An 11,611-nucleotide genomic window follows, 5' to 3' on the forward strand; every position below is an offset into this window, starting at 1 on the left:
CATTGATAAGCCGTCCACGTTTTTTTTTTAAATGGTTTCAAATTTCGACATCCTCGAGCGCGTGTTTTTCGTGTTTTTATTTCATGATTTTTTGTTGTTGTTATTGTCTGTTGCTTTTTCTTTAATGTTGTTTATTCATAGTGCTGTTGTTTTAGTTCTTTTGCTGCTGCTTCTGCCGTAGGTGCTTCGTGCTTCTTACCCACTGATCGACCTTTTCATAAACTTTCGCCCTATCACTAACCGCGCGCTGCTCGGGCAGCAGCAGTCCGTGAGTCAAAGATTTCAAAAACTTCTGACCAATTCGTCCAATTAAAAACGTTCTCTTCAGCATCTTCTCGCTTCTCAGGACAGGAACGTCGTTGGACTGCCATGTTGGTCCGAAGGCACGCTAGTGATTAAGATAATGAGGTTCAAGACACACACCAACGGGGTTAGGCTTTTTTATTCTTGCTTCAATTTAACGCGTCCGTGCAGGATCCTTCGAGTGTAGACTGTTAATTCCATTGGAGCTCCAAAATGTGTTGTTCAGTAAGAGGATGAAATGTCACTATTCGATCCACTACCCCGTTCAACAACGAACGATCATGGACATCTCAGAATTACCACCCAAACGATGACAACAATAGCTCCTTATCCTGCGACACACTACACACGCTTGCAGGAATGAATGGGAAAGCATAATCAATCAAAGCAATCCTCGCCAATCTCAGTGACTCTCGGTTGACAGGCCAGGGGCAGCTAGGGATATGTTGGTGGTGTTGGTTTTTGATAACACCACCGAGTCTCCTGATAGTAGCTCTTGCCAGCAGCAGGTGTGATAAGCTATCGGTTGCATAATTTGTACCACCTTCCCCTGCTGCTGCTGCTACTCCTCCTCCTCCTCCACTGATTACCAGCCGTAAGATAAGCTATAAATGGTGAACTTGAAACGGTCCTACTACTACTACTGCTACAATCTCCCAGTTTTTCTGATAACTCTTTCCCTCTCCTGTTCTCTTTCTCTCTCGCTCTCGCTCTCTTTCTCTAGACTCAGCCGGAACGGCGCGGAAGTGATCGAGTTTGACAGATCGATAACAACAGCCACCCGGAGGATCCGGGAGGGGGGGGGGCCGGTGCGAGGATGGGGACATGGTTGGCGAATTTCCCAACCGCCACCCCATTCGAACAGCTGTTGTGTGCTGATAGGAAGCGGCACGGACATTCCCTGATGTCTGATACCGCGGTACAACGTGGCGGACTCGGTGCATCTTCCAAGCGCCCGAGCGTCACCAAAAGGAAGCCCTCGGGTGTACCGATAGCTGATTAGTAGTAATCGGGCAAGTATGTATGTGTGTGTGTTTGTCCTCGAGTGTATGTGTGTGAGGTGATAGGGTGTTGCGGGGACGCGCGAAAGGGAAAAACGCGCGCCCGCGTGCACTGATAAGATAAAATTTTAATTTACAAACTAATTTGATAGTACCCGGGGCGGGCGGACGGGCGCGCGCGCTCGCGCTCAATTCAACCAGTTATCAACGGGGGGCAACCAGTTTTGTCGGCCGGCGGCCGTTGTGCAGTTCAGTCTTGTGCCGTTCGCAGAAACGGCCGGAGCCCAGCCACCGGTGGCGAGCTAGAAAACGCGGAAAACATTCGGAACTCTCCTTCCTTCCAGGAGATTAGTGCAACTTCCGCTAACAAGGCGCAACCGACGGGTACACCCAGATCCGTCCGCGCAATGGCGACCGTGAAGGATAGTGCGGTGATCGTGCGCCGGACGCAACGGGACGATCTGCCGGAAGTGATCGCTATGATACAGGTATGCTATTCGTGGAATTGGAGTGATCGCGCTAGCCCATCAACATTTTACGAGCGAACCTCCATTGCCCTCGGCAGGAGCTGGCTGACTTTGAGAAGATGCCGGACGGACCGCAGCTTACCGTGGACGATCTGATACGGGACGGTGGATTCGACGGGCGGCAATCAGTCGATGGTGATGGTGGTGCCCCAGTGTTTCATAGTTTTGTGCTCGAAGCTACTGCTGCTGCCAATGCAGACGACCCGGACGGCCCGGCTAATCAGGAACAGCTACAAACGTCAATGCCGGGCCCGGCCAGCAAGCCAGTAAGACCTCTAACCCGGTAAGACGTGTTATTTATAAATACGCAGCAGTATTTCAGCACTACGGCGCGCACTCCAGTGGCCGATGGTTTTATTTTTCAAGCTCGGCAAAGACGGGCAAAGGCTGTTGTGGTCATGGCGGCATGGGTGGGTTGGCAGGGCGCAATAAATACAGGGCCCTGCTCCTTCCATCCAGTACATCGGGGGCCTTGTGTGTTCTCGGTGCACAGTAATGATGCATGATGTATGGTGTATATAATGTCCGCGTTTGCTTGGCTGCCTGGTAAGAGCTGATAAGAGCAGCCATACGGACACATAACCCCCGGTGGACAACCCCGCTCCCTATTCGATTCCGAATGCTGCCGCCAGTGGTGTTTTGATTTCCACAACAGTTATTCTTCTTCGCCGGGGTTCGACTTCTTCCCACCGTACATCAGGCGAGTCATCATCATGCCAGACACACATACACACGGTCCAAGTCGTCCTATCAGTTGGGCTTTGTTTGTTTTCTATCCGTCTTCTACCCACCCCGGGGCATTGGCGATCGCTGCTGCTGCTGCTACAGGACCCAACAACCTTCGATCCTTTCCCGAGAATCAGGGTATAATGGGACAGGAAGGGGGGCAGATTTGCCTGTAGCTATTTGCACAGTGCCGTTGCACCAGACCCATGTCCACCAGCTCGATCGCTCGGTCTCGGTCTGGAAACCGCACCCGCAGCTGTCGATAACAGTGTTGGACATGAATTTTCCCAGCAGTCGCGTCGGAGGGCGTTTTGGGGCGGAGGGCGTCATTGTCGCCGTTGGTGCGTTGTCGACCATTTTTGACGCTGGACATAATAACGCTACCATTCGCACGCACCACGTTAGAGGGTAGAGGGGAAAACGCCGGAGAGCTGCCCTGGAGAGAGGGTTGCATGCCTTATCTTATCATTAAGCATATTTAACCGCGATGCTTGCCTTCCTTCACTGCCATAAAGTGAGTGGTCTTCTTGTTGTCCCGATGGCCGAACGACCCAGGGGCAGGGCGTCAGCGTGCCGTGCTCTCCAGCTCGGCGAAGGAATGTCAATCACGCATCGAGATTATACAAATGACAACCAATTACAATACAGTTTGGTTCACTCACAGTTCAATCATGCAATACTGCTGTCGTCATCATTAAAAATTAACTGCCCAAAGACGACGCGAAAGGATCTTATAGCTTCATCAATGTTTTTCTTTTCTTTTTTTGCCCATTATGCTTTATACAGCAAGCTGATCGGATACGCCATCTGCTACTACTCGTACTCGACCTGGCAAGGAAAGTCGCTCGCACTGGAAGACATCTATATCCGGCCGGCCTACCGGGGCAACGGGTATGGGGAGCTGTTCTTCCGTGCCCTGGCCAAGCATGCAAAGGAAAGCCGCTGCTCCAGGGTGGATTTCCACGTGCTCAACTGGAACCCGGCCACCAAGTTTTACCGTCGTATGGGTGCGCTGGATTTAACCGAAACCGAGAGTTGGCACTTTTATCGGTTGCAAAAGGACGCCATCGATCGGCTGCTGGCAGATGATCGGCAGTAGGAAAGAAGGGATCGGCTTTGCATAGGAAACGAGTGTCAAGTATTATCGAGAAATAGCAGGGCAGCACGGAGATGACCCGTTTGGTGTAATGATGAACGCGCCGGTTTCTGAGAAAACCCCTTCCTTAGTTCGATTCCCATCCAGGACTTAATAGACTTTATAATAATTAATCGATCTTTGTATTATAATTAAGATCTAGCAGAGACCTTTTTACTGTAAAGGCGTCTGGGGTGGGGTATGTGATCAGAGTATTACGGATGTCGTTACGCTCAAAGAAGAAAAAGAAAAAAAACCGGATATTCTAATTAAAGAAAACAAAGGCAAGTGTTAGGAAAGATATTACAATTTGTTGTCACATTCGATGGATTGGAAAGAGATTCCGGAAATGTTGTGCAATAAGGGGATTTAAGTCACTGTTAATTCATTATATTGATTGTTATGCTGTGATAAGGCAGAGGAAGAAGAGATGAATTAGTAAAGTTTAGCATCAGATCCGGATAATAATGACACATTACCGTAGCCTTTTCTAATCGCGGAATAATTTATTCTTTTTCAACATTACAGGGTTTTCCAGGAGTTCTCATAGGAGTGGGATACTTTCTTGACTCTTTCTTGCAGGAAGTGAACTTCATATGTTGGAAATTGGACTCTATGGTACCCTTTTTGGACAGGCTCCTTGGAAATTCCTATTAGATTTGTCCAACAAGGATGCTATAGAGTCAAATTCCTATTACATAAAATTAATTTCATGTAAGAAAGAGTCAATGAAGTGTCCCACAGCTATGAGAACTCCTGGAAAACCCTATATGTACCCCGATCTGACCATTTGTCACAAACATAAAAATTGAGACGTAACTGAAAAGCAACAATCTTCTATAGTGCATTCTTCTGTAAGGATAATTTCAACCGAAACAAGTGGAATCCCACTATGAGCTCAAATCAGGTTGCGGCAAATCGACCACCGGAGAGATGATCGATTTCGTATGCTCCAGCATCAGTTGGCACTTGTTCTCGGCTTCCTTCAGCATCAGCACGCTCCCGACCAGATTGACCATGTACACAATCACCACCATAAACATGGACGTGTTGTACAGGCAGTTGAAACAGCCGATCGGGATTGGTTTGCTGCATCGAAACCGTCCGCACAATCCCATGAACCCGTGTATGAACTATGGAAAACGGGAACAGGATTAAAAACCCCGCCACTATTATCAACGGCCTGTACCGCCATCGCTACCTACCAGCACCACGAGCGACACACCGAACAGACCGAGCAGAAAGTAGTACAGCCATCCCAAACCGGGGCCAACCTTCAGTATGTAGCATATTTGGCAAAAGTTGATCGTTATTAGCGTCATGTCGAACATGCTCTGCACGAACATATTGCCCTGGGGGCTCTTCTGCTGGTGCCGGGGCCCATCGCTCCGGGTGTCCTTGGTCTAGAAGGCACTCGAAAAAAAGGTTAATCGCGCTGATTATTAGGTATCACAAGGTATCACTACAAAACCGGTAGAAAGTATCGTTCCTCACCTCAGGTGGTTCCGCAAGCTCCATCTGCGGAATCGTACGGTAAGTTTCCGTATTCCAATCACTGTCCATCACTTTGCTGTCACTCATTTACCACGCCCAATGGGGGAATACAATGCGAAAAGCAGCGACACTGTTGCTTTGCCCGTCGCCAGTGTATTTACTGTGCACTGTCGTCGGCGGTGATTCGGACGTGTGCGCTCCTTTATCGTTGCACTTATCGGCAAACGGTGTTGATTAGAAAGATAAAGTAAAGCGTTCGGCTCGAAAATGTGTCTATGAGAGGTGTAAGGCTTATTCTTCACAGTGATGAGCAGTTCTGTCAGCGCAATGAAGATGCGCTACTAGCTGCCAAAGTTTTATTTCGTTACGATCTACTAAACACTTAGCTTGCAGGTGGTTACGTTCCTGCCATATTCGGCTTGATCTTTGCTTTCTGCATCGATTCAAGTGTGCTGGCTGCCTTGTCCGGGTGATACTTTTCCAAATGCTTTTTCAGCTGTGTATACCGATCGCTGCATTGATCACAGTGAGGACATTTTAACATTTTCACGCTTCGTTTCGTCTTGCCGCTGTGCGCGTTCAGGTGCTGGACCATGTTGTACCTGTTGAGAAGGGGGAAACATATTGATTACTCTGCATGAGCCAAAAATGATAAGCCGGCCCCAGCCAAACATACCTTTGTGAAAACTTTTGACCACACACGGGGCAATCGAACGGTTTTTCACCGGAATGGGTCTGAAAACGAATGAAGTGGTTGAAAATTAAGCTTAAACGGGGGACAATTCGCCATCCTAGCGCAACTTACCCGCATGTGTCGCTTTAAATGGGAATTCGATGGGAACGACTTCCCGCAGATGGTACACTTTTTCGCCCGCACATCCTTGTGCGCCAGCTGATGCATGTAGAAGGATGAGTAGTGAATGTACTGCTTCCCGCACTGATCGCACTGGTAAGCCTTTTCGCCCGTGTGCATCGCCATGTGCCGCTGGAGGGAAGTTCTCTGGGTGAACTTTTTGCTGCACACGCTACAGGTTAGCTGCGATTCGCGCACATGCTTGCCCAGGTGACTGGCTAGGGCAGCGCGAGTTTTCATCGTAAGGCCACACACTTTGCATATGTTCTTTTCCAGATCGATCGGGTGGCTTGCTTTGAAGTGTTCCTGAAAGCAATGAAACAAAATTTCGATTAATTATTAAAGCTACAACTCATGAACCATGATGACCGGGTGCTCTTCTAATTACCTTAAGACTAACTTTATCCTCAAACGTGGCTTCACAGTAGAAACATGCCAATCGGCGGTTCTGTTCGGGACGTGTTTCATCTCCCGCTTCCTCCTCATCCTTCATTTCCGTTTTGTAATACGGTTGCACACAACCATCCTCAGTGTACATCGAGTCGCCAGGCTCGTCACTCTCTTCTGGAGCTGCGTCGGCGTGTATGTGCTCCGTTCCGATCGTTTCAATAACTAGCATAGGCGAAGAGTTGGACGATTCCTTGATCGGCGGCTGCTCCTCTTCGGAAACCTCGTCATGGGTGTGCAGATCCGCATCCTGTAGGTTGTTAAATGTCTCCCCGCATACAGCACACTCCATGCAAATGCGAATGGTGGGCAGGGCATCGACGGAAAGCATCCCGGCCGTGGGGTTCGCATCGCCCGACTGTTCAACCTCTCCCGATTGCTCCCATTTTATCTCGCCATGCTGCTCATCCACCTTTACCTTCTCATCGTCGTCCGACTGGACGTGCAGCTCCTCGAATAATCGCAAGTTGCTGTTTTGCAGCAGATCCGTCAGCTCTTGCTGGATAATTAGAGCTTTCGTGTAGGCCGCATCGTAGTCGTTTAGCTTGGTGTAGCACTCTTTGCACGCACCCGATTGCTCCAGTTCGATGGCCCGATCGGACAGCTCACGTTCGAAGAAACGCTCCAGCAGCTGCACCACCGTTGTGCTGGAAAACTTCGTCTTCACCTTCTGCAGGTTATGCTGAACCATTGGCCGTATTTTTCCGCAAATTCCACATTCTTTCTTTCGCGCAACGAGCGCCATTGCGTGTGCGAGCCCCTCGTTCGGTATGTTTGTACACAGTTTGTTTTCATTGGGCAGTGGTCTTGGGCTGACTGCTGTCAATGCTTGTGAAGCTGCAGCCAAAGCAGCTGAAATTATCCCTGTCAAAGCAGCCGTGGCAGTGTATTGGTGAAAGCAGCGCAACCGACCTCCCCCTTGTAATCGCATTGGTGCAAAAGTTTATTTACATTCCTGCTCGAGGGAAAAAAGTACAATTGTCGTTTCCGCGGCACGGTGCTCGAGGCAAAATGTTTGTTGCGCTCCGGTGCTAAGCCTATTGCATCGAAACGTACAGTGGTACAGTGAGAGTTTTGCGCACAAAACCCCCGCAGCCAGGCAAGCGGCCGTACCATGAACTGCAAACCAATACTGACGTGTACGTTTTTGGGGCGGAAGGACCTGGCCACGGTGCCTCCCGGACCACGTAAACACACTGGTGCCACGGTGCAATGATTTGCTCGTTTTCCCATTCCTCCCCACAGATTCCGGCGACGTGCGGGTTTTCAAGACACTCGAACCACACATCGTAGCCGCACTACCATCGGACACGGCGGAATGGAAACGGTCGTACGGGCGACCTGTGAAGAATGTGCGCGTCGAGGCCACCTTCAAGCCGTTCGACCACAACGCCCTCGAGCGGTACAAGGATGGCCGGTGGAACATCATCGATCATCCGGTACTGCACATCTACGTGACGGAGTGTACCGACATCGAAGCGTACCGGGCGTCGGTAAAGGAAGAGATTGACCAGTGGCTCAAGGTGCTGAACAACTACAACGTGACCGACTGGATGATCCTGCTGGTCGAAACGTTGGACGTGAAAAAGTCGAAAAACATCCTGCCGCGCACGACGGTGCTGGACAAGATACGGCTCGACTTTGCCTCCAAAAACGGGGACCGCTGCCTGTCCGTACTGAATCCGGCCAAGTTTGAGATGAAAGCGACGGAATCGTTCCGCTGCTTGCTGCAGCGCATCCGGCACCTGATGCTGACGGGCTACAACCGCACGATCGTCAAGTACGAAGAGCTCATTCGTACGAACAGGGAAAACCGCATACAGGAAAACTGGAGCTTCATCGACTACTTTGTGCTGCAGGAGCAGCTCGCGTTCGTGCTGGAAATGCTCGGCCAGTACCCGGAAGCGCTGGTACAGTACGACGAGCTGGACGCAATGTTTTCCCAGTTCATACTGAACTCGGTGTTCGGGGAGAAGCAAAAGTGGCTGCAAATATTCGATCAGCCACTGTACGCGTTCCACGGCATCTCCCTCAATCCGGCCAAAATGAACGAAACGCGCGAAAAGATCATTGCCTGCAACGTGACGCTGCTCGAGTTTCGCAGCTACCTGTTCGAACGGCAGTGTATGCTGCTGGACGCCGCCGATAAGCCGTGGGAAATTGCCGAACGGTTGCTGCCGTTTCTGTTTTCCACGCTGCGGGAAATCGAGGCGCTGAAGCTGGAAACGCCCCAGGGTGCGCTCGCGTGCTGGGAGTTCGTGTGCGCTCTGGAGGTGCTGAATCTGTGCGACAAGGTGCTGGAATCGAAAGACATTTACAAGTGTTCGCAGTTTTCCGCCCCGATCTGGAACCTGGCCAAGGAGAAGCTGTACGCGCTCGGCAAGCAGTGCGGTCTGCTGCCCGGATTCGTGCCGACTTCGGAGCAGCTGCACACCGTAGTGCACCTGTCGGCGGGTATGGGCGATAGTGTACCGGACACGGTGGCAACGGCTCGCAATCTCGAGCCGGAAATAGGCGATCGCACCAAGTCGGGCCACTCGCCGGCAAGAAAACCGAAAAAATCGGCCACCGATACGCTGAAGGAGGCGCTCGGTTCTAATCAAGCGTTTACGAAGCTGTACCTCGAGCTGAGCGAACTGGCCATCAGCACGTACAAGCACGTGTCGCGGTTACGTTCGGCCCGGCTGGTCGGGCTGGATCTCGGCAACTTCTACATCACGCTCAACGAACCGCAGAAAGCGGTCAACTTCTTCACGGACGTTTTGCGCGAGCTGAAGTCAGAAAACTGGCACTATCTGGCGAGCCAGACGCTGCTCGATTTGGCCTCCTGCTACCGCAAGATGGAGGACATCGTAAACTACACGAAAACGTGCAGCACCATCGCCTGCTGTCAGGATTTGGAGCTGCTCGTGCGGACGTTCTACTTTGATGAGTTTGCGAAATCGCTCAAAACGCTGCAAACCGTGCGCAATGTTGATATTAACGCGCTCAGCGTTATCAGCACGCTGGAGGATCATTTCCAGGTGCTGGACGTGGTGCTGGACAGCACCTCGATCGTGCAGGATGACTACATTCTAGTTACGCTCGAGCTGGTCAGCAATTTCCCACGGGAACTAACGGCCGAACAGGTGCTTCTTTCATTCGAGATGAACGCCAAACAGGCGGTTGAACCGGCAGCCGGTACGGGAACGCCGAACGCGGAAAAGGAGGTCGGTTCCAAGCTGCCCATCATATTGCATCTCGATTACAAGCAGGATAATACGCTCGCCGGATCGTCGGTAGCGTGCGATAATCGCGCCAAACAACCGGTACGACGCAGTAGCAGCACGCGGCGCAAGATATCGCCCACCCAGCGGTCCGATTTCACCAACAGTGTGAGTAGCGAGCCACGACTTGTGCTGAAACCGGGTCGCAATACGATCACCCTCAGAGCGAAAGCCACGCGCGTCGGTACCTGGAGCTTCCGGCAGCTCTCCATACAGGTTGACACGGTGGAGTTCCTTTCCGAGGCATTGCCGCCGAAGATCGGCAACTTCGAAACGATCACGAAAGCATCCGTCGCCACGATGAACTTCGTAAACCTGGTGGCGGGTGTTGAGCAGCCGGTCGAGCTGGTGATTTCGGCGGGAAGCTTTCGCTTCCCGAAGGATGCCACCGCAACCGTGCGCTGTTCGAAGAACTTGAAGATGCGACTAGCCGCGACCGCCAACGGAGCCGCGGACGGGGAACGGCTACCGTTCGAAAAGGAGCTGATAGTGCAGTTGGCAGAGTTTGCGCCATTCGAAAAGCGAACCATCGCGCTGGAAGCGATCTGCGATCTGCCCGGCAAGCGCGAGGAACGTGCGATCGAGCAGAAGGTTTCGCTGCAGGTGCCCTGGAGCAGAAATGAAATCACCATCCCGCTACACTTTATGCCCGCGCTGATCGCGTCCTGCCGGCTGCATTCGTCCGGCGCCCGCAAGTTTCTGCAGGTCGTCCTGAAGGGCGTCAGCGACTACCGGCTCGTGCTGCGCGATGCGCGCATGACGTGTGCGGCCGAAGGTGTCACCATCATCGACATCAATCCGCCGGAGCAGCAGGAAACGGTCATGAGCAAGGCGCTGGCGATTTCGTACCTGTACGAGTTCCAGGTAGAGGCACTGAAGGCCGAAACGGAGCTGCCGATCGTAAACGTCGACTTTCGGATGCGCTTTGCCGATGCGACCGTCCCGGAAGAATGCCGCACCTACCTGCCGTACAGCGTGACGTTCGACGTGATGGACTACACCACGCTGTTTACCATCTGCGCGAAGGTGGAACCGCAGGAACTGTGCCGGGTGAACTCGGTGTGTCACCTGAACCTGCGCATCTCGAAAGTACATGACAACCCGTATGCAGATCTGATGTACGAAGTACTGGCCGATCAGAACATGTGGGCAGTTGTTGGACGCACGGCAGGTAATGGAACAGCAGCCTTCCTTTCAATCGCATGTAGACATTTAACCTCTCTTTTTACTCAAATGCAGGAGTCATCTCGATGGAAGAGGTGGAAAGCCACAGCATCACGCTAGATGTGCTTCCGCTGACGGCCGGCTTTTTACCACTGCCCAATATTCGTTTGTCGAAATACATCTCGGCCAACAAGTCCAAAAACGACACGCACTCTCGACTACAACCGTTCCCGCCCGGCCAGATCTACAACTCGACCAAAAGCATGCAAATCCATGTCCTTGCTAGCAACAACAATGACCAACCCCAGTAGGTGTGCGCGACGATGCACCGAGCGAGTTCTACTGTACACTAGCTTCTACATGACGCATTCCACACCTCGACACTTATTTAATATGCTGCAAAAGATGGTGTTACATTACGGGGCTATTTAGCAAGAAGCTCCAACGGGAGAAGGGCTTCATTTAAACGGCATTCATCTGGAAGCTAACAGCGCAACGCTGGAACACAGTGGAATTATTGAATTTTCGAAAAAAAAAAACAAAATAAAATGTTACTCGGCCGTATAGCACATGCTCACGTTAATCATAATTACCGTGTACAGAGATGGCAACTGTATATTCCTTACTAATCTCTTAATTAATCTCTTTCCGTTATCTTCCTCCAGCCCGAAACTGTAACGTACAAATTCAAAATC

General features: G+C 51.3%; 4 protein-coding genes across 4 annotated transcripts; 2 read left to right on the forward strand and 2 right to left on the reverse strand.

The window, feature by feature from the left end:
- Positions 1-1,509: 1,509 nt before the first annotated feature.
- LOC120898610 (thialysine N-epsilon-acetyltransferase) lies at positions 1,510-4,518 on the forward strand. The gene is made up of 3 exons (XM_040304686.1): positions 1,510-1,792; positions 1,870-2,114; positions 3,344-4,518. The coding sequence occupies exons 1-3, from the start codon at positions 1,712-1,714 to the stop codon at positions 3,654-3,656; spliced, it is 639 nt and encodes a 212-aa protein (XP_040160620.1). The 5' UTR covers positions 1,510-1,711; the 3' UTR covers positions 3,657-4,518.
- Positions 4,174-5,381, reverse strand: LOC120898611. The gene is made up of 3 exons (XM_040304687.1): positions 5,187-5,381; positions 4,898-5,095; positions 4,174-4,825 (listed from the first exon to the last, which is right to left on the reverse strand). Exons 1-3 carry the CDS (start codon positions 5,271-5,273, stop codon positions 4,583-4,585), a joined length of 528 nt encoding a protein of 175 aa, XP_040160621.1. The 5' UTR covers positions 5,274-5,381; the 3' UTR covers positions 4,174-4,582.
- A 179-nt stretch (positions 5,382-5,560) lies between these two features.
- LOC120898609 (zinc finger protein OZF-like) lies at positions 5,561-7,300 on the reverse strand. The gene is made up of 4 exons (XM_040304685.1): positions 6,428-7,300; positions 5,992-6,345; positions 5,863-5,921; positions 5,561-5,788 (listed from the first exon to the last, which is right to left on the reverse strand). Exons 1-4 carry the CDS (start codon positions 7,229-7,231, stop codon positions 5,584-5,586), a joined length of 1,422 nt encoding a protein of 473 aa, XP_040160619.1. The 5' UTR covers positions 7,232-7,300; the 3' UTR covers positions 5,561-5,583.
- Positions 7,301-7,382: 82 nt separating this feature from the next.
- On the forward strand, positions 7,383-11,505 carry LOC120895537 (trafficking protein particle complex subunit 10). Its single transcript, XM_040299016.1, has 3 exons — positions 7,383-7,625; positions 7,732-10,923; positions 10,992-11,505. The coding sequence occupies exons 1-3, from the start codon at positions 7,601-7,603 to the stop codon at positions 11,225-11,227; spliced, it is 3,453 nt and encodes a 1,150-aa protein (XP_040154950.1). The 5' UTR covers positions 7,383-7,600; the 3' UTR covers positions 11,228-11,505.
- Positions 11,506-11,611: the final 106 nt, after the last annotated feature.

This window comes from Anopheles arabiensis, chromosome 2 (assembly GCF_016920715.1).
Source record: "Anopheles arabiensis isolate DONGOLA chromosome 2, AaraD3, whole genome shotgun sequence".
Classification (NCBI taxonomy): Eukaryota; Metazoa; Arthropoda; class Insecta; order Diptera; family Culicidae; genus Anopheles; species Anopheles arabiensis.

Coding starts and splice junctions, on each gene's coding strand:
- LOC120895537 (XM_040299016.1), top strand. CDS start 7,601: ATGAACTGCAAACCAATACTGACGT. Junction 7,626..7,731: donor CTGCAAACCAATACTGACGT/GTACGTTTTTGG, acceptor TCCTCCCCACAG/ATTCCGGCGACGTGCGGGTT. Junction 10,924..10,991: donor AGTTGTTGGACGCACGGCAG/GTAATGGAACAG, acceptor ACTCAAATGCAG/GAGTCATCTCGATGGAAGAG.
- LOC120898609 (XM_040304685.1), bottom strand. CDS start 7,231: ATGGCGCTCGTTGCGCGAAAGAAAGAATGTGGAATTTGCGGAAAAATA. Junction 6,346..6,427: donor AGGATAAAGTTAGTCTTAAG/GTAATTAGAAGA, acceptor CATTGCTTTCAG/GAACACTTCAAAGCAAGCCA. Junction 5,922..5,991: donor ATTTAAAGCGACACATGCGG/GTAAGTTGCGCT, acceptor ATTCGTTTTCAG/ACCCATTCCGGTGAAAAACC.
- LOC120898611 (XM_040304687.1), bottom strand. CDS start 5,273: ATGAGTGACAGCAAAGTGATGGACAGTGATTGGAATACGGAAACTTAC. Junction 5,096..5,186: donor AGCTTGCGGAACCACCTGAG/GTGAGGAACGAT, acceptor AGTGCCTTCTAG/ACCAAGGACACCCGGAGCGA. Junction 4,826..4,897: donor GTGTGTCGCTCGTGGTGCTG/GTAGGTAGCGAT, acceptor CGTTTTCCATAG/TTCATACACGGGTTCATGGG.
- LOC120898610 (XM_040304686.1), top strand. CDS start 1,712: ATGGCGACCGTGAAGGATAGTGCGGTGATCGTGCGCCGGACGCAACGG. Junction 1,793..1,869: donor AAGTGATCGCTATGATACAG/GTATGCTATTCG, acceptor TGCCCTCGGCAG/GAGCTGGCTGACTTTGAGAA. Junction 2,115..3,343: donor CCAGTAAGACCTCTAACCCG/GTAAGACGTGTT, acceptor TGCTTTATACAG/CAAGCTGATCGGATACGCCA.